Source organism: Lissotriton helveticus (genome assembly GCF_964261635.1).
Source record: "Lissotriton helveticus chromosome 1_1 unlocalized genomic scaffold, aLisHel1.1 SUPER_1_unloc_45, whole genome shotgun sequence".
NCBI lineage: Eukaryota > Metazoa > Chordata > Amphibia > Caudata > Salamandridae > Lissotriton > Lissotriton helveticus.
Window position 1 is genome coordinate 1,352,250 of NW_027611687.1, and position 23,617 is coordinate 1,375,866.

General features: G+C 46.5%; 1 protein-coding gene across 1 annotated transcript in view; it reads right to left on the reverse strand.

Moving 5' to 3' along the window:
- Positions 1–429: 429 nt before the first annotated feature.
- The window catches only part of LOC144806095 (uncharacterized), a 144,444-nt gene continuing 121,256 nt past the window's right edge, over positions 430–23,617 (reverse strand). Inside the window, exons 5-6 of the mRNA XM_078672532.1 lie at positions 1,852–2,029; positions 430–1,767 (exon numbers count right to left, since the gene is read on the reverse strand). Of these exons, the coding sequence (XP_078528658.1) occupies positions 632–1,767; positions 1,852–2,029 (1,314 nt within the window). The 3' untranslated portion in view covers positions 430–631. The remainder of the gene's footprint in view (positions 1,768–1,851; positions 2,030–23,617) is intronic.

Consider the following 23,617-nt stretch of genomic DNA (forward strand, 5'->3'; position numbering starts at 1 on the left):
TGTAACCATCACTACCTCTGAATCTTCTCTGACATTTAGAGCACTGATCTTTTTCCCCCAGTGTGGATTCTCAAATGTGCAGTGAGATCAGATTTACGGCTGAAAGATTTTTGGCATTCAGAGCACTGATAAGGTTTTTCCCCAGTGTGGGTTCTTATATGGGGAGTGAGATTGATTTTTTCACTGAAACATTTGTGGCTTTCAATGCAATAAGGTTTTTCCCCAATGTGGGTTCTTGTATGTGTAGTGAGTATTCTTTTTTCACTGAAACATTTCTGGCATTCAGGGCACTGATAAGGTTTTTTCCCCAGTGTGGAATCTCACATGTGCAGTTAGAAGTGATTTAAGTTTGAAATCTTTTGGGCATTCAGAGCATTGATAAGGTTTTTCCCCAATATGGGTTCCTATATGCTGAGTGAGACTGAGTTTGTTTTTGAAACATTTCTGACATTCAGAGCATGGATAAGGTTTTTCCCCAGTGTGGGTTATTGTATGTTGAGAAAGACTTCTTTTGTCACTGAAACATTTCTGGCATTCAGAGCACTGATAAGGTTTTTTCCCCAGTGTGGAATCTCACATGTGCAGTTAGAAGTGATTTACGGTTGAAATGTTTTGGGCATTCAGAGCACTGCTAAGGTTTTTCCCCAGTGTGGGTTTTTATATGCAGCGTGAGATGTCTTTTTTCACTGAAACATTTCTGGCATTCAGAGCACTGATAAGGTTTTTCCCCAGTGTGGGTTCTTATATGGTGAGTGAGATTGATTTTTTCACTGAAACATTTGTGGCATTCAATGCACTGATAAGGTTTTTCCCCAGTGTGGGTTCTTATGTGTCGTGTGAGACTACTTTTTTTACTGAAACATTTCTGGCATTCAGAGCACTGATAAGGAAGTTCCACAGAATGGGTTATTGAATGTTGAGAAAGACTTTGTTGGTTACAAAACCTTTTCTGGCATTCAGAGCACTGATAAGGTTTTTCTCCAGTGTGGAATCTCACATGTGCAGTTAGAAGTGATTTACTGTTGAAATCTTTTGGGCATTCAGAGCACTGATAAGGGTTTTCCCCAGTGTGGATTCTTATGTGCCGTGTGAGTCTACTTTTTAAACTGAAACATTTCTGGCATTCAGAGCACTGATACGGTTTTTCCCCAGTGTGGGTTCTTATATGCACCGTGAGATTGCGTTTTTCAGTGAAACATTTCTGGCATTCAGAGCACTGATAAGGTTGTTCCACAGAATGGGTCACTGCATGATTAGAAAGACTTTGTTTTTTACAAAACCTTTTCTGGCATTCAGAGCACTGATATGGTTTTTCCCCAGTGTGGATTCTTGTATGTTCAGTGAGTCTGATTTTTACACTGAAACATTTCTGGCATTCAGAGCACTGAAAAGGTTTCTCCCTAGTGTGGGTTCTTATATGATGAGTGAGACTGTTTTTGTCAATGAAACATTTCTGGCATTCCGGGCACTGATAAGGTTTCTCTCCAGTGTGGGTTCTTCTATGCAGAGTGAGCTGGGTTTGGCTAATGAAACATTTCTGGCAATCCGTGCAATGATAAGGTTTTTCCCCAGTGTGGGTTCTTATATGATGAATGAGATTGTTTTTTGTACTGAAATATTTGTGGCATTCAGAGCACTGGTAAAGTTTTTCCCCAGTGTGGGTTAATACATGTTGAGAAAGACTTTGTTTTTTACAAAACCTTTTCTGGCATTCAGAGCACTGATAAGGTTTTTCCCCAGTGTGGGTCCTTGTATGTACAGTAAGGTCTCTTTTTTCACTGAAATATTTCTGGCATTCAGAGCACTGGTAAGGTTTTTCCACAGAGTGGGTTAATACATGTCGATTTAGACTCCCTTTGAAACTAAACCTTTTCTGGCATTCAGAGCACTGGTAAGGTTTTTCGCCAGAGTGGGTTATTACATGTCGAGAAAGACTATGTTTGTTATAAAACCTTTCCTGGCATTCAGAGCACTGATAAGGTTTGTCCCCAGTGTGGATTCTTATATGTTCAGTGAGATAAGATTTACTGCTGAAACTTTTTTGGCATTCAGAGCACTGAAAGGGGTTTTGCATAGAGTGGATTAATGCATGTCGATAAAGTTGCGGTTTGAAACTAAACCTTTTCTGGCATTCAGAGCACTGATAAGGTTTTTCCCCAGTGTGGATTCTTATGTGATGTGTGAGCCTACTTTTTAAACTGAAACATTTCTGGCATTCAGAGCACTGGTAAGGTTTTTCTATAGAGTGGGTTAATACATGTCGAGAAAGATTTTGTTTGTTACAAAACCTTTTCTGGCATTCAGAGCACTGATAAGGTTTTTCCCCAGTGTGGATTCTCATATGCTCAGTGAGATAAGATTTACTGCTGAAACTTTTTTGGCATTCAGAGCACTGAGAGAGGATTTTCCCAGTGTGCATTCTCTCAAATTCAGTGAGATGAGATTTATGGTTTAATCTTTTTTGGCACAGGTAACTTTTTCCCCAACTTGGGTTATTTTGCTTTGATTGAGGCAGGTTTGAACACTGAAATTGTTCTAACAGCCCGTGTTTTTAAAAGGTGTATTCCTAGAGTTAATATCTCTACATTTAGTTTTCTCTTGCTTATATGCCACGGTAAGAGTGAACCCGATTTTAGAGTTGGGCTTGTTTAGATAATGTTCAGCATTTATCTCTAAAAGATATTGTGTGTAATCTTCTTAAGACTTGCATTGAGCAAAATATGTCTGGATGCAGCCCTGTAACACCTGTCGAAATGTTTGTAGCAGATAATAGTCTTTTGGTTATAGCCTCACCGGCAGCAACTTATTTTGTGACTGAGGTTTTTCTCAAATCTATTTGTATAGGTTCTTAGCAATGCAGTGATAAAGAGTTAGTCTGATATTTAATGATTAAACTGAGAAGTACCTTTTTGCACTGGCGTAATGGCAGTAACTGAGAACATTAGAACATGCACAGTAATATTGTGGCTCATCAGTCAAAGAACATCAGTTCCTTTTACCCGTTCTGTGTTTGGTGTAAGGTTAAGGATTGTAGTTCTGAAGACGAGGATTTATTTACATTAGCTATAGCGCAACGGTGCTCATTTAATCCATTTTGATATTTAACAGTTTTACATGTCATTCCTGCACAACAGATAAGGTTGAGGCGATTTACATAGAATTACAGAACAGTACACAATAAAAAAGGAAACAATCTGAGATGGTCATGAACAACACAATAAAGTGGTGAATTTTTAAGGTTTTCGCCAGAGTGAGCAGAGTGGGTCGAGGTGTTCTAGCCCGAGGCAGATAGTCTCAAACTTGCATAACTGGTTAAAAACGGTTGTTGAACAAAGGTGATTTTCCAATCTTTTGGTTGTTAGCGTGTCAGCTTCGGAGTCTTATATCAGTGTCTTTTCTTTGATAGTTTGCAGAAGAAACCTTTTGTTATATCTTTCTTTTATGCAGTGTGTGCTTCCTCTCTGGAATTACATGATGCTTTAGATCATGTGTCCTTTAGATGAACGTTATTCTGTCATGCTGAGACAATTTGTCTTTCTGATAATATTTCAGATGAGGATGTTGTGATTGGTCTTTCTGGCACTATTTCTGATGCTGTGTGGACAGATATGACTTTGCTCTGGGTTAACGAAATGCAAAATTAGAGACTTCACTCACAGGTATAGTACTTTCCTCAGCTCCTACTTCCTTGCCACACCTAGATTTTGGAAATTGTTTAAACTTAGAATGCTGGATGTCCTTCGGTTTTTCAAAATAATCCTTCTTATGGCACTAACATTCAGTTGGCTGGTGCTAAATCTTGCTTTCTTCGTCCGTAATTTCAATCACCTATAGTATTAAAATTAAATAGTTAATACATGTAAATATCCCCAAAAATAATTTACAAGCCATATCAATGCAGAATTGCAAAATTTTGAAAGTGTTGAGCCGTTCTTCAGACAGAGCAGAGTGTAGAATGGTAGCCTGAGAGTACTTGGATCTAGGAGTGAGGATTTGTAGAATTTCCAACATTTTATTAAGCTCAGAAAGGATACATGTACCCTATGGACTTGTAACATGGAATCGCAAAAGCAGACATTAAAGTCATATGGACTGGCACCAAACAGATATTTAAAATAGAATACTATTAATATATTTTAATGTATATTTCTAGGATGGGAATTTCCCCTCCACGGACAACAGGCAATTCGCCCTGCCCTGAGTTACCACCTACTTGTATCTGGTAACCTGACTTTGAGCTCGCCTCTGCCGCACGCAAATCTATTGTGTGTTGCGAGGACTATGCCTAGACCTATACCTCAACTATGGTCCAGAGTATGAATCAAGGGCAATGAAATTAAGGAGTACTTTCATGTGTTCATTTTATTCCACTTGATTATCAGTTGTTAGGCTTTTGTGCAGAAAAACAGGACACAATTTTTTTCCAGACAGAAAAATTAGACTGAAAAGACCCACAAGACTCTGGGTGCAGCAGAAGCAGCCAAGACTTATGCTGTTTTTTTACTAACTGGGGGAAACACACAATTCTTCCCTCTGTTAGAAATATCTTTCCCCTTCCCTCCCCTGCTTCGCCCATCTCCCCCCCAACCAACCACATGCATAAAACAAGTGGTAAATAAAAGCAGAAAAACACTATGAAATAGTGAATGGCATGTAGTTTGACAGGCATAAGAATCTCAGACCATTCGCTGGTGGAGGTGCAACTCGATGGTCCGGTTGGTATGAATTAGGCGACTAAAAACGGTTCTGACATTTGCAGGTGGGTCACGCTCTGCAAGGTAACATCTGGGAAGGGGGGGGGGGGAGTTGCCTGATGCATCCCCAACCATCTATAGGAAGATGATCTACAATATGTGTTGTAGTAATGTGGCTCACTGGTTAGAGGCGGCAGACCCGGAAGCAGAGGACGGCCCGGGACCAGGGTTCAATTCCCAACGCGGCAGGGTCGTGGACCAGGGTCAGCAGACTCGATAATTCTCGCTTCGGTGCCTACTCTAACCAGGGGTCTCACTCGGCAACTCTGGGCATTAGCTTGCCTCATCTCCACAACGGCCCCATCAACGCCGGGGATGCCTGGCTTCACCTTGGGGATACCCAGGAGGGACCATCCCACAGGGAAAGCCAGGACGGGTTCCCCAGTTGTATACAGCGCCAGAAAGCCGCTCGGCAACAGTGCGCTTTACAAGTATACATTACATTACACCACGCTTGTGAAGGAGTACCCTGCTCACCAAACTCTAAATCAAAACCTTTATCTTGTCTGTGCTATGCATGTATCTCTAGGTCCGCTTCATTATGTGCATCAGTCTTTCTATGATGTACCTGTTATTGAGGCGTGTGTGTTTAGTACAGGTTTAAGCTTACGGTGTGTGTGGTTTTTTTTTTAACCCTGCGGTTTAATCTGCACTTGTTGCTTATGCGGTGTTATGTGGTGTTGTCACACCCTTGTAATTATAACAAGCATTTGCAATGCAATAGGTCTTGCATTAGGAAAGTTTGAGCTATTGGTATTGTAAATGACACATTTTTTATTTATGTGTTGTTTTTGAAAATAGCGAAATTAATAGCTTTGTCATTTACAATGCCAATAGTTTTAACTTTCGCAAATGTGACACCTATAGCATTTGTAATGCAATATGTGTTGTATTTTCGTGACTTAGATTATTGATGTTACAAATAACAATGGCTTTTAATTTTTTTAAATAATTAATACTTGAGTAAAAGTTATTGTAATTTATAATGGCAATTGCTTAAACGTTTGTAAATAACTTTTGTGAAGATTATGTTCAGTGTATTGTATTGTGACGAAAATCCAAGAACAGAAGTGAAATATTAACATCTTTTTGTGACATTTGTAATAAAGCTTAAAACATTGAGAGAACATATTTGAACTAGTTGTTGAATTGTTGCACAGATTGCTGCTGTGGTGGTGCTGAAGGATGTTTTGGTGGCGCTGAGTGATGCTGTCGCGTTCAGTGATGCTGTGGTAACGCATAGTGATGTTGTGGTAACGCATAGTGATGTTGTGGTAACGCATAGTGATGTTGTGGTGCCCCTGAGTGATGCTGTGGTGATGCAACAGACAGACAGAGGGAGGGCGACAGACAGAGTGAGGGCGACAGACAGAGTGAGGGTGACAGTCATGTCAAAGTCATTAGATATGGTCCAAACTCCAGCCAATCAGGCGACAGCACCCTCTGGAACCTTCTCCTCAGAGGCTCAGGCTCTCCAATTTTTGAGCACAAGTGTGGCATAAGAGCCAAGGAGAAGATGGGAGCCTCTGAGGGGAGGTGGGTGAGTCACATGTGAATCTATGAAAGATATCAATACTGGAGAAGCACAGTTTTCAGGTAAGTAACTTATGTTCTTCTCCAGTATTGGGGTATCTTTCATAGATTCACATGCTTGAATCAGAGTAGATAGCAGTAATTCGAGAACTATGCATAGTAAGACATAAGTACATTGTAAACAGAGTACGAGAGAATACATATACGTATATTACAGTATAGCAGTAAACATGGGCACATCTGCAAAAAGCAGAAATATATACATGTATACAATGTGTGCAGGAGGAGGTAAGAAACAGAGGCTCACCTTACTTAAAAAGATTACGTAGCACCGCTTGCCCAACAGCTGTATCAGCATTGTTGGCAGCTTCCAGACAGTAGTGCTTGGTCGCAGCTCTTCAAATCTGATGAAGAGGCACATCAGCAAAGAGAGAAGTAGAAGAGGAGACTGCTCTAGTAGAGTGCGCTTTAATCGTTGCTTGAAGTGTCTTGCCTGCTTGCTGATTGCAAAAGGAAATTGCTCTAGATATCCAACGTGCAATAGTCTGTTTAGCAACTGGAGGTTCTTTACGCATCCTGCCATAGGCTATGAAGAGCTGATCAGTTTAACGGATACTGGTTGCTCTTTGCAACTAAAATGTCAAACATCTCTTAACATCTAGAGAATGTAAAGTCTTTCCTGCTGGCAACTGTGTATTAGGGGAAAAAGTCTTTAAGATGACATGCTCATTCAGGTGGAAATCAGATGGAACTTTAGGAATTAAGGCCGGATTAGTGCGGAGCACCACAGCGTCTTTGGTGAATTGAAGAAAAGGTGGTTTGATAGTAAAAGCTTGTATCTCGCTGACTTGAAGTAAGAGCTAAAAGCAGTGATGTCTTCCAGGAGATGAATTTAAGATCAGCCCTACGAATGGGCTCAAATGGGGACTTCATGAGTTGTGCCAACACAATGTTCAGATGCCAAGGAGGAGGCGGGCGTCGATTGGAGGGAACATCTGAAATAAGCCTTTGAAAAATTGTAGAATAATATTTGAAGAATAAAGAGAATTGGAGCCATCGTGCTGGAATCTGGAAACTGCATCCAGAAAAACCTTCAGGGTAGAGTGAGAGTGGCCGGATTTTGCTAATTGTAAGAAAAAAGGCAGAAGCTGCTCTGGCGTAGAGTGAACAGGGTGAACATGTATTTATTTATTTAAGTTAGCAACTGACACCCTACGGGTAACTTGGCGCTGTGATACAGGCGACTAGCTTAGGGCCGAGAGACTGTGTCCCCTGCCAGGAAGGAGTTATCAGGATGCCAAGGAGCATACTCGAGGGTAGAGCCAGGTTTTTAATCTTTTTCTAAACTGCAGGATGTTGTCCATTTGTCTTGTATCAAATGAAAGAGTATTCCAAAGGCGGGACGCTGCCGCACTGAAGGCCCTACCTCCTGATTTGACTTTCCTAACCCAAGGCACCCTCACCAGATTAGCCGATGAGGAGCGCAGTGCTCATGAAGGGACATACCATGTCAGTTTCTCCTGCAGAGATTTGGGCCCTTGACCATGTGGAGCCTTAAATACTATACATAATGCCTTAAATCGTATCCTCTGCGAGACTGGCAGCCAGTGTAAATCTGAGAGTGCCCGGGAGGCGGAGGAGTGGCGTGGTTGCACTAGTACCATTTTGGCCACCATGGTCTGTACTCTCTGCAATCTCTCAATCAGATATTGCGGGGATTCTAGTAACAGGGCATGACAATAGTCCAGCTTACTGAGGATGGTGCTCCGGACTATCATCGCTCTGTTCTGTAAGAGAACATTGGAAGGATTTTACGAAATGCTCTGATCAGAGTAAAACCACTTTCAGCTGTTTTGTTGACAGTTTTCTAATGTCAATTTGTTGTCAACCATGACTCCCAGATTATGTACCACGCTACTGGGAGCCAATGGAGTAGCAGGGGATGTTGGCCAAAACTCAAGCGGAAGTTTAGGAGGGATTCTATCTACTGCACAGTGTAGAATCTCTGTCTTCTCAGAGTTAACCTGAAGAATTTGAAGCTTCACACCAAAGATAGAACCGTTTCCACTTGAGTTTGTAGGTTTTGATAGTGGAGGGTTCTCTAGCATTAGTGAGGACCTCCCTGCAGTCCGGAGGAATAATCAAATTAGCAAGCTCATAGTGCTCAGGCACCAGTAGGATTCAGATGGCAGATGAGGCCGTGGTTCATAGTAAGAAGATTCGAAATTGGGCGCAGCCAAATTGGATTGCACTCCGACAGAAGGAGGAGCTCCGTAAACCAGAACTGGCGAGGCCATCTGGGGGCTATGAGAAGAATGCCGCAGGGTTCTTTCTGCATTTTCCAAAGTACCCTTGCGACTAGAGGAATCAGTGGAAAAGCGTGAGCATATATTTTTGACCAGTTCATCAAAAACGCATTTCTGCACGATTCTGAGTTGGGAAGCCAACTTGCATAGAATGGGCATTTGCGGTTCAGGTTGGTCACGAATAAATCCAGATTGGGGTGTCCCCAAAGCTGAAAGATGCGGTCCAGCGTCGGCTGATGAAGTTCCCACTAGTGGTTTGACGAGACCGACCTGCTCAGGGAGTCCGCTAGAAGGTTGGACACCCCCGGAACATGGACTGCTGTGATCTGATGTTGAATCGCCCAATCCCAAATTTGCTGAGCTTGTAGGGATAGCAAAGTGTATCTCGTACCCCCTTGTTTGGTCACATAATGCATGCTTGTTCAATCAATCAATCAACAGATTTGTAAAGCGCGCTACTCACCCGTAAGGGTCTCAGGCGCTGGGAGGAGGGGGGGGGGGTCGCTACTGCTCGAAGAGCCAGGTCTTGAGTTGTTTCCTGAAGGAGAGATGGTCCTGGGTCAGCCGTAGGTGGGTGGGGAGGGAGATCCATTTCTTGGATGCCAGATTGGAGAAGGATCTTCCTCCGGCAGTGGTTTTGCGAATGCATGGGATGGTGGCGAGGGCGAGGCTGGCGGATCGGAGCTGGCGGGTGGGTGTGTAGAATGTGAGGCGGCTGTTGAGGTATTTGGGGCCCATGTCGTGGAGAGCCTTGTGTGCATGGGTGAGGAGTTTGAACGTGATCCTCTTGTTGGCGGGGAACCAGTGCAGGTCTTTCAGATGGGGAGAGATGTGGCTGTGACGGGGGATGTCCAGGATGAGTCGTGCAGAGGCGTTCTGTATGCGCTGGAGTCTTTTCTGGAGTTTGGCTGTGGTTCCAGCGTAGAGGGTGTTCCCGTAGTCCAGTCGGCTGGTGACGTGGGCCTGGGTGACCGTCTTCCTGGTTTCGGTGGGGATCCACCGGAAGATTTTTCGAAGCATGCGCAGGGTGTTGCAACAGGATGACGAGACGGCGTTGACTTGCTTGGTCATCTTGAGGGAGGAGTCCAAGAAGAAGCCCAGGTTGCGTGCATGGTCCTTTGGCTTGGGGGCAGTGCCCAGGGCAGGGGGCCACCAGGAATCGTCCCAGGCAGAGGGGGATGGTCCCAGGATGAGGACTTCTGTCTTGTCTGAGTTCAGTTTCAGACGGCTGAGCTTCATCCATTCCGCGACGTCTTTCATTCCTTCCTGGAGGCTGGCTCTGGCGGTGGCGGGGTCGTTGGTGAGGGAGAGGATCAGCTGGGTGTCGTCAGCGTAGATGATGTTTAGGTTGTGTTGGTGTGTGATGGCTGCGAGGGGGCTCATGTAGACGTTGAAGAGGGTGGAGCTGAGCGAGGATCTTTGCGGTACGCCGCAGATGACTTAGGTGGATGCGGATCGGAAAGGAGGGAGGCGGACTCTCTGGGTTCTTCCGGCGAGGAACGAGATGATCCACTCCAAGGCCATCCTTGGATTCCGGTGTTGCTGAGGCGCTGTATTAGGGTGCGGTGGCACACAGTGTCGAAGGCTGCTGAGAGGTCCAGGAGGATGAGGGCAGCTGTTTGCCCGTTGTCGAGCAAGGACCTGATGTCGTCGGTAGCTGCGATGAGGGCGGTCTCGGTGCTGTGGTTTGCTCGGAAACCGGACTGCGAGAGGTCGAGGGATTCGTTTGTCTCGAGGAAGGCAGAGAGTTGTTTGCTGACGGTCTTCTCGATGACTTTGGCCGCAAACGGGAGGAGCGAGATGGGGCGAAAGTTCTTGAGGTCCGTGTGGTCCGTGGTGGTTTTTTTCAGGAGGGTGCTGAGCTCTGCATGTTTCCAGCTCTCCGGGAAGGTGGTGGATGCGAAGGAGCTGTTAATGATGTCCCGGAGTTGGGGTGCGAAGATGGAGTCGACTTTGTTGAAGATGTGGTGTGGCCAGGGGTCGGTTGGGGAGCCGGAGTGGATGGTGTTAATCGTTGGGGGGTATCTTCGGTGCTAACCGAGGTCTAGGTGCATAGGGTGGTGGTGGCGGGGGGCGATGGTTCGGTGGTAGGGTGCGTGGTCTGTGCGCCGAAGCTGTTGTGTATGTCGGCGATCTTGCGGTGAAAGAACGAGCCGAGTGAGTCGCAGAGGTCTTGCGATGGTTTAATGTCGTTGTTGCAGGTGCTGGGGTTGGAGAGCTCTTTAACGATGCTGAAGAGTTCCTTGCTGTTGTGGGTGTTGTTGTCCAGTCGTTCTTTGAATGTTGTCCTTTTGGTGGTGCGGATCAGCTGGTGGTGTTTGCGGGTGGCGTACTTCAGGGCTGTCATGTTTTCTGTTGTCTGGTTGTGGCGCCAGGCTTTCGCGAGGGTGCAGCAGGTTTTCTTGGGGTTTTTTAGGTCGTTGGTAAACCACGAGGCTTTCTTGCTGCCGGGTCTGCTGGGAGGGTTCTTCTGTAGTGCGAGTTCATCGGCGCAGTTGGTAAGCCACTGTGTGAGGTTGCGTGCTGCTTCGTTGGGGTCCGTCGTGTTGGTGGGAGGGTTCTGGCTGAGGGAGGTGGAGAGCTGGTCGGTGGTGATCTTGCGCCAGCTTCTGCGAGGAATCTATTGCGGGTGGTGGTAGGTCGGTGTTTCTCCTGAAGTTGAAGTGGACGCAGCTGTGATCTGTCCAGTGTAGTCCGGTGGAGTGGCTGAAGGAGATGTGCTTGCTGGAGGAGTAGATGGGGTCAAGCGTGTGGCCGGCGTAGTGGGTGGGGGTGTTCATCAGTTGCTTGAGTCCGAGGTTGGCGAGGTTGTCCAGCAGGGCGGCGATGTTGCTGTCATTGTTGTTCTCCAGGTGGAAGTTGAGGTTCCCTAGGAGGATGTAGTCTGAGGAGGATAGGGCGGGCGGGCTGACGAAGTCTGTGATGGCTTCGCTGAATTGTGTGCGTGGTCCCGGGGTCTGTAGATGAGAGTGCCCCTGAGGGTGGTCTTGGGGTCGGTGTGTATCTGGAAGTGAAGGTGCTCGGCGGCGGTGAGGGTGTCGTCGGAGTTGGTCGTGATTTGGATGGTGTTTCTGTGGATGATGGCGATGCCTCCTCCGGTTTGGTTGACGCGGTCCCTCCGGGTGATCTTGTAGCCATCCGGGATGGCTATGGCGATGTCGGGGGCTGAGAAGGCGTTCATCCAGGTTTCTGTGAGGAAGGCAACGTCTGGTGATGTGTCCAGGAGGTTCCAGAGTTTGACTGTGTGCCTGTGGACGGAGCGGGTGTTGAGCAGGATGCACTTGAGGTGATTGTTGCTGGTAGCTGACTTGGCGGGTGCGGTGCAGGTTTGGAGGCAGGTGAATTTGCAGGCTTGGCAGGTGAAGGGTCCGTGGGTGCGTTTCGGGATGGCTCGGTAGCAGGCGGGGTTCCGGCCGGCGTTGAGTGCGTGGATGGTGGCGTCGGCGTAAGTCCGTCGGGTGGGCAGGCATCGTTGAGGGCCAGGGGTCCTGGCGCTGGGCGTGGTCCAGGCGCAGATGGGCTTGCCTTTGGCACGCCTTCTGCGCGTGGCCGCCTTGCGGCCTCCATATGAGACGAAGTGGGAGGGAGGAGCAGCTGGGAGGCGGGAGCGGGGCGGCCAATGGGCAGGGGGTACAAAAGAAAAGGGGCGAGGCCGCGGGGGAGCTGTGGCAGGAAGCGGGGGGGGCACACACAGAGGGCAGGGATACAACAGCAACTACGAAAAATACAGAAAAATGCAGAAGTCCAGAAAAAAAGCACAATTCACAAGTGAGGGCAGCAGCAGAAAGGAGAAGATAGCAGCAGGGGGACACCGAGGTCAGGGGCGAACCTGCGGCGCCGGGGGCAGAGACGCGGTCACAGCGGAGGAGCCGTGCGGCGTGGGGTGTGGCCTGAGGTCAGGTTGTTGTGTTGTCCATTCGGATCAACACTGAAGCTCCTTGAATGAGGGTGCAAAAGGACTTCAGAGCCGGAAATATTGCCAGTAACTCCAAAAGGTTTATGTGCCAAGTTCATAGGTGGGTGTCCCATTTCCCCTTGACTGTGAGGGCTTGAAGATGACTTTCCCACCATTCGAGGGAGGCATCTGTCGTGAGGATGAAACTTGGAGTGTCCACTACAAACAAATTGCAGAGATGTTTGGTATGCGAGTCCACCATAGCAATGCTCTCCATATCTGAGACGTGATGTTGATGACATTGTCGAAGGACCCTGAGACTTGTTGCAATTGGTTGTCGAGTTCTCCAGTCGGGGTCCTATTTTGAGGCGACAGTTGGGAATTAGGGGAATACCGGAAGACAGCATCCCCAGAAGCGATTTGAACTGTCGAACAAAAACATACTTTTATGTGCACAGGAGAGTTGCCAGTTTGGAAATCTGCCGTTGTCTTCCATTGGAGACAAAAGCTCTTGTTTGTTGTGTGTCTATGATGGCCCCCAAGAAGGTCCTCACTTGAGAGGGGGTGAACTGAGACTTCTACAGAGTGATGGAAAGACACAGAGACAGGCATGATTGAGTGTGTCTGCTTGCGACTGCGAACGACTAGGCCTTTATAAGGCAGTCGTCGAGGTAGCAGAATATTTGGACATCAGCTTAACCAAGATATGCTGCCACCGGTGCCAAGACTTTAGTGAACATTCGGGTGCAGAGCGAAGGCCAGATGGAAGGACTTGGAATTGGAAATCTCTGCCAGCCACTCTAAAGCGCAGGAAGTTTCTGTGTCTGGGTAGGATAGGGACATGAAAATAGGCATCTTGAAGGTCCAGTGTTGGCTTGTAATCCCCTTGAGACAGTATTTGAAGCACTTCTAGGAGAGACAACATCCGGAAAGTTTGCTTCTTGAGAATCTTTTTGAGGGAACGAAGGTCCAGAATGGGGCGCCACTCCCCCGATTTTTCCTTGATTTGGAAGAATCTTGACTAGAAGCCTGCACCCCTTTGAAGATTCGGTACACTTTGATCGCTCCTTTCCTTAACAAGAGATGGATTTGGCATATAAGTTCCATCAGACGGGCAGGAGGAGGACCTCTGGGGGGAGATTTTTGAGGGAATTTCACAAATTCCAGAGTGTAGTCTCTGGACACTATGTCCAAAACCCATCGATCTGTAGTTATTACAGACCAATTGTAGAAGAAATGGGAGATCCGCCCTCCAACTTTGGTCGGATTGATGGGAAGAGCGGTTGACAGTTGGCAGTTGGCCGTGCTTTTTTGAGGAATCTCTACCTCAGCAGGAGGATTTCCCGCTGTACTGCTTGTAAGAGGCAGCCTGCGGCTGTCGAAATGACTGCTGTTGCAGGGAGGAGGAGTAACGCGGTTGGCCCGGATAGGGATGGTACTGCTCATATTGGTTGTAACATCCCCGAAAGGAAGAGGAGGAGCCACGACCCCTCGCACCCCCAAAGGGCTGCATTTTAAACTGTACAGTAGACACTTCACACTACACACGGACCCGAGAGGCCTGGAATTTAGACTTTGACATTCCAAAGGAAGATCAAGACTGGCAGCGGTCCTGTGAACTAACATGCATGGTTTCTAGTAATGCCCATTTTCGAATGATACATTATAAATTTCTGTGAAGAACCTACTTAACGCCACAAGACCTTTATCGAATGGTCGTGTCTTGCCCAGATATATGCCTGCGCTGCAACACTGTGTGGGCTGATTTCTTACATTAACGATGGCCCTGCGATGCAATACACTCCTTCTGGCAACAAGCTGTCGAAGAAATGGAGCATGCCACACAACTAAGTATTGATCCGACACCGAAATGCTGATTATTAAGCCTCATTAGATGCCAGAAGGGCGCAAGATAACCTTTCAATTTGGTCAGTCGCCTATGGTACTGGCATAACGTAAGAAATGCAATCACATGGCTGTCCCAGCATGCCCCAACGATTGCGCTCTGGCATAGAGATGCGCTCGACTGGGCCCTAGCTGAGGAGACACATATGCGCCTTAGCAGAAAGGATGACATATTTGAGGATACACTAAACACTTGCCGTCCTCATACAGATAACTCCTAGCTCTTGCTTCCCGAGTGACAACAGACACAGACTCTGGCTCTGAAACTGACTAGGCAAAACACTACGACACTGACACTGGGGATGAGCAAGGAGGTGTCTCCACATGATAATTATAAGGTACATTCTCAATTAGGGGAATGGGACACTTATTGATCACCTGGAGAATCGGAAAGCAGTTTAGTGCATGTGTAATTACTGACTGCTTCTTGATTAACCTACTTACGTAGAACATATTGGTATGATATGCCTATGTATACTGACTGTCAGGTTGTATGTTGTTAAAATTAAAATAAAGTTCTAAAAAAACAAAACAAAGCCATTACATTGTGGGTGGTAGAGGGTAGTGAACCGGTAACTCACACCACACTCCTTCGACATGTGTTTCAAGTAGCCAGACATGAAGTTGGTACCTCTGTATGACACCACCTCCTTAGGGAAGCCCACCCTGGTAAAGATGCTAATGAGGGCCCTAGCCACTGCAGGGGCAGTGGTAGTCCAGAGGGGAATAGCCTCGGAATACCTGGAGGCATGATCTACTACCAACTGAACTGTTCCCTGATGCTGTAGGGGGGTCAAGGGATTAAGAGGGCCTTTGGGTGCCCACCTGTCGTGCCACTGGCTTGACAGATGGGACAGGCGTTACAAATCTCCTTCACCTTCTGGTGCATCCCTGGCCTTTAGTTCTGGTCTGGTCAAGGTGTCCAGCTACGGGGATGCCACAACCAGGTCCTCCAGGAAAGATACAAACAAGTTTGCCCCACTGAAGGGAAGATAGCTTAACAGGAGCTTCTGAGAGTTACTTACCTTCAAGACTCTCATCCAGATATGCTTTGTGGCTGCTTTCACTGATCTTAAAGAAGATGTGGCTGCACAGACGCCAAACAATACGTCATATACAACTCTGACCCGAAGTTCTATCATGGAAAGCAGAGAAGAACAGTCCGTTCTTTGATAATCTCAAATAGTCTGGACAGAATAAGTTGTATATGTGGCTGCTTATAATGCACAAATGGAGGCGCAGGAACTCCCCCAAACGCCAGAGGCTCTACCACTCTCCTAGTGGCACAAGGTTTGGGGTCTTTGGCCTCAGTGTAAAGGATTTCCTCCTCCCAATACGTCCTGTGCCATCACCTCCTTCCTGTGCTGCAGCTTGCAGTCACAGGTTTTCAAGAGTGGGACAGGTTTTCTGTCCCTGGCACAGATCTTCCCTAGAGGGTCGCCCCAGGGCCACAAGCTCATCCTGGTAAAACTTCAGCTCCTGAGGCTCAGTTGTCTCTGGGGCTGACCCTTCTTCCTCCTGAGGAGAACGGTCTGGTGTCTGACTAGAAGCTGGTTCTCCAGTTTTCCTGCCTTTTCTCTTGGAGGACTGGGGCATTATTCCAGACTTCAGCACCTCTTTTACACCCGGGCTCTGCTCTGTGCTATGGTTTTCACACACACACACCCAGTGAGAGGTTCCAAGCATTTCTGCATGGATCCTCAGTTCTGCCTCAGCCCAGGCTAAGGGTTCCAAATCATTGCCAAGAAAACAATCAACTAGCATGGATGAAGACACTGCTACCTCTTCGTTGCCAGCAACTCCTCCTAAATCAAAAAAGACACCCTCGCCTGCGGGATGGGTTTTTGTCACATTTTCAGCATTGATGACTAGGAAAGGTCCTTCCAGGCAGATGCTGTTCTAAGGAAACTATCTGCTCAGTCACCATGGTGATGCTGGCGTCAGTGTCTCTCACGGCCTCCACCCTAACCCCATGTGCATGTTAATGGGTCAGGCAGCTAAGGTGGCTAAGGCCACATCCCTACTTGAGTCGGCTAAGAGAGCTCATTGGCATGGCCATTGCTCTCCTGAGATTCCATCTGGAGATTGGCAGCTGCAGGTACTGCCGGTGGACCAGAGGTATATTTCTTGTTTTTACAGCTAGAGTCTCAAGCTCAGTGCCCAAGTGACCTACAGCCATGGCACCAAGCCCATCTTAGGATCCCAGTTCTTACCCTGGTACACACCCTTTGGCTGTCAAGAGTCTTTGGGCCCACTCTCTTGAACAGGTTTTTGGGGGCCTGAAGTAGAATCTTTCTTTTTCGGGTTACCCCATTTCCCTAGGGACGCTTTCTGGCCTCTTTCTTTTGGTCTCCCCCCACCAGCAGGAGTCCTGGTCACCCTTGTTTTGACCCAGTGGTCTGCCTTCTTCCCCAACTCTTGAGGAGAATGTGGACCAAGGTCTACCAGGAATTGATGTAGCTTCCCTTGGTAACAATTACTTAAAAGATGCTCCTTCATTATCAAATGATAAAGCCCTTCAAAGGCATGCACATTCTTACTTACTAACCAACCTCCTACTGATTTCAGTGAATAGTCTTTAAAATCTACCCAGGCCTGGCTTTGGGTTTTTCGAGCCTCCCTGAAACTGGTGCTATACTCCGTACTGAATCCAAAGCCCTCACTTAGGGGCCCCTTCATGAGGTCATAGGATTCAGCCTCTTTTTCACTGAGTGTCAGGAGTCTATCCCTGCACTTTTCTGAGAGCATTTCCCACAGGATAGCACTCCACGGCTTCCTGTGGACCTGCCTGCTAAGACAGGCCTGTTCAAAAGCAATGAACCACTTGGTGAGATCATCACCCTCAAATAATGTTGGGACAATCCCTTTGGGGTTTTTAGGGTCAAAGGAATCTACTTTCTCCTTATTTATGATTGTGATGCCACCAAAGATGGGTCCTAGGCCAAACTCCTTTCTCTCTCTTCTGTAGCTAGGAGTTGGGCTTCTAGAGCCCTCCTGGCTAGTCTTTGCAGAGCAAGCTCTTCCTCTGAAGAGGCTTCTTTGTCTTGGGGTGTCACACGGTCACTCCTACTGTCAGTATTTTGATCTGTAAGATCAGAGTCATCCTCTGGATGCTCTTTGTCATATTCTGCCAAAATATCATGGATCCTTTGGTAGGGTTCGACCCAGTCCTGAGGCTATAGGTTTTACCCAAGCCTCTGAGCTATTTTATATTTAAAGACATAAGGTGTGAGGTCGATCTCCTTCACCTGTATCAGCTCTTCTGAGTGACTACTTCTAGCAATCTTTGTCTTTACAAAGTTGGGAACCTGTTGGAGAGGAAAAATCTCCAATACTGGTTTCCTAACTACAGCAAGAGTTTGACTTTTGAAACAGCTGTACTCAAGGGGACCGAACCAGGGCCCTGACATATTTCAAAATTTGGAAAAATAGTCAATTTACAAAACTACAATTTAACGAAAGGCAATTTCTGGATTGAATCTTGTTGTCACTTATTGTCAGAGTGGCCCAGCAAACGCAAAGTCGTGTACCCTACCGCTGCGCCACCAGTGTAGGAAGCTGGCTCTCTATATACTATACCAAAAAGAGGTAGAGTGTGCAGAGAGTCCAGTGGATCCCCAAAGGCTTTACAGAGGCTCAAGTAGATAATACTAATGCTCTCTTTTGTAGTAATGTGTAAGAGCAGTTATGCTTATCCGAGGGTAGTCGTAAGCATTTGTTGTACACACCGTGGCAATAAAAGAGACAGACACTCAATGATTAAATCTGAGACTAATTTATAAAAATGACACTTGGTTGGATTTATTTTGCAGAACCACAGAACTTTGTCTTAGGTAAATACATTTCGCAATAGAAATGCATTTTCAATATAAAAAGTGGATACACTGCAATTTTCAGACTTTGCAATGTTAAGCAATGGGAGGAAAAAAACATTAAACATTTGTATACACAACATTGACTTACAAGACCAGTCTTCGGAAGTTAAGGTCAGTAAAAGGCAAGGTTCAGTTGAGCACCAACAGAGCGCCACCAGCGACAAAGGAGTGGCCGGGTGCACGGTGCAAGTTCGAGGTCAGTCACCGAATACAAATTAAAGGGGACTGGGGCAATCGGACAAAGGCTGCTTACAGGTAAGAAGCGAGAACAAGAGACCAGGAAGACCCTACTCACAAGGAACCAGGATAAGTATTTTATAAACAGAAACAATGGTTCCTGTGGGAAGATATATCTAGATTTGATACTAATAAGCGCAATCGCAATGCAGGTAAGGGTTACGTCGATATCCAAAGGAGACAAGCATTTGCAATGCAATAGGTCTCGCATTTACAGGAGTTTGAGCTATTGACATTGCAAATAATAATAATTTATTTTTGTTTTCGTTTTTAAAATATAAAAAAGGCATTGTCATTTACAATGCCAATAGCTTACACTCGTGCAAATGCGAGACCTACTGCATTGCAAATGCTCTTTTTTGCCGCAGTGATTCCAGTGTAGCGCCTTGCAGCACTTCTCAAGTTCTGGCGCTACGAGGGAGACTGATTCCGTGTAGCAGGGAGTTCAGTCATTCCAGACTCACTGCTGTCCCAGGTGTGCAGTGAAGGAAAACGGACTCCACTCTGCAGCTGCAGTGAGCAGTGATCGCAGTGGCCTCCACTCAGCTGCACTCGCTGCTGTGGTGCTCTGGATGCCGTAAGAGGCAGCGGAGAAGCATCTCGGTTTCTGGGGTGAAACAGATGCGGAGGACTGAGGCCTGGCTGCAGTGGCCTGGCTGTGACTGAACCTGGGGAATTAAGTGCCGCCAAGTGACTGGTTCCCGAAGTACTTATCGCAGTGCCCTCCCTCGATGACTTGGATGTCTGTGCGCAGGGCAGATGCCCCCCTCTTCCTGTCTTCTGTATTGCACAACGCCACTGCTGACACTCTCTTGTCTGTAAGTAGTACAGTCCTGGGAGTAGCACACACCCACCCGTTCTGTGCAGAGTACCCAGAGAAGCTGTTGTATGTGGAAAAAGATTGGATGATACCTTTGTAGGAGGAAGCATTTGTGCTTGAGGATGTTGTTTTGGACCCTGCTATGTAAAATAAGCGGTAAAAGGAGCATCTATTGGATGGGGACTGGAGTTCTCCCATGGATTTTGCTACTTCAGTGTCCTTTTTCTTCTTTTCTAAGGCTTGGTCAACTACAGGACCAAACAGGTGTTCTTTGTCAAAGGGAGTGTTCACAATGGGCTGTTGAACCTCAGGCTTAAATCCTGAGATCATAAGCCATGCACGCCTTCTAAGGAGAATGCTGGTATTGATCTCCCGAGCTGAGATCCTAAGTCATGCACGCCTTCTAAGGAGAATGCTGGTATTGATCTCCCGAGCTGAGATCCTAAGCCATGCACGCCTTCTAAGGAGAATGCTGGCATTGATCTCCCGAGCTGAGATCCTAAGCCATGCAGGCCTTCGGAGGAGAATGCTGGTATTGCTCTCCCGAGCTGAGATCCTAAGCCATGCAGGCCTTCGGAGGAGAAGCTTGGTATTGATCTCCCGAGCTGAGATCCTAAGCCATGCATGCCATCTAGGGAGATATTGATCTCCCTAGCTGCGGTGTCTGCTGCGTCTAAAGCACATCTCAATGAGGAGTTAGAAATGAGTTTCCCCTCTTCAACAAACTGCTGTGCCTTAGTTTTGTGTTCGCCTGGGAGATATTGGAGCAGTTGCTCCATCTCATCCCAGTGTGCCCTGTCGTACCTAGCTAGTAGGCCCTGTGTGTTTGTGATGCGTCAATGGTTAGCGGCTTGAACAGCTACTCGTTTCCCCGAGGCATCTGTAAGTTTGGATTCTTTATCTGGGGGAGGTGCATCCCCACAGCTTTGCGAGTTAGCTCTTTTGCGAGCGTTGTAGAGGGTCAAGAGGTAATTGTCCCTTAATAAACACAGGATCTGATGGTGAGGGTTTATATTTTTTATCTACCCTTGGAGTTATAATACATGCTCTGACAGGGTCTTTAAAGATATCATCTGCATGGCTCATCATGCCTTCAAGCAGAGGGAGTGTTTGACTTGACCTGTGCGTAGACTCAAGAGTTTCAAATAAAAAGTCCTCCTCTAATGTCTCTTTATGTGATGGTACCCCCATGATACTCTGCTGCTCTGGCAATGAGCTGTCCATAAGCCATATTATCATCTGGTGGTGACGGCTTTGCTGGGTAAAGGTCTGGCTCATTGTCTACTGGAGGTCACTGGTGTAATCATTCCAAGGGTCTGCAGGCAAATGAGTGTCATCACCACCTTGTCCACATCTGGATCTCGATGTGGAGATCCCTGAGGTGTTATGTGTAAGGGCTCTTCAATTATTTACTGTGGAGAAGAAGGTGAAGGTGGGGAGGGTTGTGGGACAGGATAAACATGGCTAGTAGCCATGTCCTTCTTCTTTAAGGGAATCCTATCAGAAGTGTCCTCTCCAGGATGCTGTGTTTCGCTGGATTTATGTCCAGTATCAGGATTAATTAAAATGTTCTTTTGTTTGGGATCCAATTTGGCCTTAAGAACGTCTAAAATTGGTTATGGAGGCTCGAGAGCATTGTCCTCGGATTTCAGCTAGTCTTTAGAATGTTTCGCCTCAGAAGCGAGATGGTGTTTCGAAGCGGAGGGGTTCGGCTCCAAACCAGATTTGTCCTAGAGCCTGATGATTTCGGATCCGAAGGTAATTTCTTCTGACTCGATCCGGAGCTGGAAAGCTTGACGGTTTGTTTTGGTGCCGAGCCGAGGGACGTGACGTTGGAAACATTGTCTCGGTGCCGACTTTGGCCAAAAGGCAGAGGTGGTGCTGTAGCCATATGAGTTTTAGAAGAGGATTTAGGGGGCAAGGGGTCTTCGGTACTCACGGCAACGTGTCCCAAAGGCACATCTTGGGACTCCAGATAGATTTCGAGCTCGGAATCGGACTCTGGAATCGCCTCTCCTTCAACGGAGGACGCTTCTATCTCTTCTAGGTCAGATTCTTCTGCAAAGATATCCAGAGTGTTTTGAATGCTTTGGCTCTGCCTCTCTCGTCATCGAGCCTGATGATCGGGTAGAGTCCTATTGGACCGAAACAACTTACAAGCGTCGCAGTCTTCCTCCTTGTGCTCCGGAGAGAGACATAAGTTACAAACTTGATGTAGGTCAGTGCGAGGGTACTTGGCGTGGTACCAAGGAAAGAAATGGAATGGAGTCCGTTCCATTTGTAGAGGGCTGGCCCTACATAGCCCAACGGTTGCCCACAAGGTTTTCTATCAATAATGGAGAGTTTATCGATCAATCTGAAATGCGGAGAACAAAGAAATGCATACTGAAACAATACTGTTGAGGGTAGAGTGTATTGCTGCACACCGAGGGGTACCCGAGGAACAGTTTCGGAGTGCAGCAATACACATCCGAACCCGTTGGGGGTAAAAAACAATCTAACAATGGAGTCAATGCCCATGTGCACTATCACCGAAAGGAGGAGTCACCTTGCCTCGTGACTGGAAAGACTTCTTCAAAGAAAAACAACTTGCAAACATCCGGACCCAACACAAGATGGCAGGAGTATGCAAAGCATGCGCATCTACAGCACACATGCCTCGAACATAAGATTAATGGCCCCAAATCCCTGCTGTGGTATCTGGTCATGTTGTTTCTGAGTGTGCCATGTGATACGGCAGGCTATAGTGCTTGTGTGATTTAGTCATTTTTGACAAGGTGGAGTGCTGAATGGTTTGGCAATTTTTGATTTTCTTTGTTTTTGGGATCGTGTGATACCTACTGTATGATGTAAGTAAATAAATTACATTGCTATTATACGGTAAGGATGTGGGGTGAGTGTTATTAGGGCCGAAGCCTTGCTGATTATACGCAGAATAACAGGTCTGGGAGGTCACTACTGACTAGGGCAGGTTAGCAGCTGCACAGGCCTTGGGCATTGATCCTATTGAGGATAATATGTGACTGGCCACTGGTGACTGGAGCTGGCTAGCAACAACGCTAGCCTCTGGTATTCATTACAAGCAGGGTAACAATACATGTCAATATTGACTGGAGCTGGCTAGCCACAACGCTAGCCTCTGGTATTCATTACAGGCAGGGTAACAATGCATGTCAATATTGACTGGAGCTGGTTGGCAGTAGAGTTGACCTCTGGTTTTGAATATTAGCAGGATTTAAGGTACAGGGGTCACTACTGACTGGAGTTACTTAGCAGGATAATAGGTCTCAGGGAGTCAATACTGCCTGAAGCTGGTTAGTATGATCACTAGTCCCAAGGTGCTACGAATGACTCAAGTTGGCAAGAATGATAACAGGTCCCAGGGGCCAGTACTAACACGAGCTGGCTAGTAGGCTTACATATAGGTCCAAGGGGACACTACTGACTGGAGCTGGATAAAAGAATAAGAGGCCCAAGGGTGGTGGGGTGCGAGTGGCACCAGTGACCGGGGTTGGCTAGAAGCATTGACAACCTTTGGTATTGATTAAGTGCAGGATTCCAGGTCACAGGTGACACTGCTGAATACAGCTGGCTAGCAGCAGTCGTGGCCTCTAGGAAGAAGGAATTGAGGAAGCATAACTGGATATACTGGTTTCTTTAATACCGGTAATTGTTTACACATCATACACATCACTGTCACAACGTGCATTGATATATTACATTACCAAATTACAATATTCTTATATTAATTTGATGTGAGTGTTCGCCTTAATATGCCTGCAAAGTTACATGATTCTATTAGGGCTCAGAACCATTTTATTTAGTGATGTCAATCTGCACTTTCCTGCATCTTGTAGTAAATTGAATATTGACAAACAGAAGTGTTATTTCCAGAACCAGTGAATTCTGCAGCTTGTCTGTGTATCTTTGATCTGCACCTCATGGACTCCTCACATTCCTCTCGAGAGACGATCCTGCCTCCTACTCTTTAGTGTTGTTTCAGTAACTGTTTCTATGATGTGTTCATGTTTCATTGACTTGTATTAGGAGAAAAGTGTATAAAAATACATTGTTGTAGCATTAGCATTATATACTCCAACTTGCTTTAGGGTGGATGCTCTCGTCCATTGCAAAGACAATTATCACTTGTTAGTTTGCTTGGCCTTTTGCTATTTTTGCATTAAGGGTATGATAGATGTGTTAGCCTCCCGGTGTGTTGCGTTTTATTTTACATAGCACTAGAGATGCTGGGGAAAATGACAGTCCAGTATACACATTCTTCATATAAATCA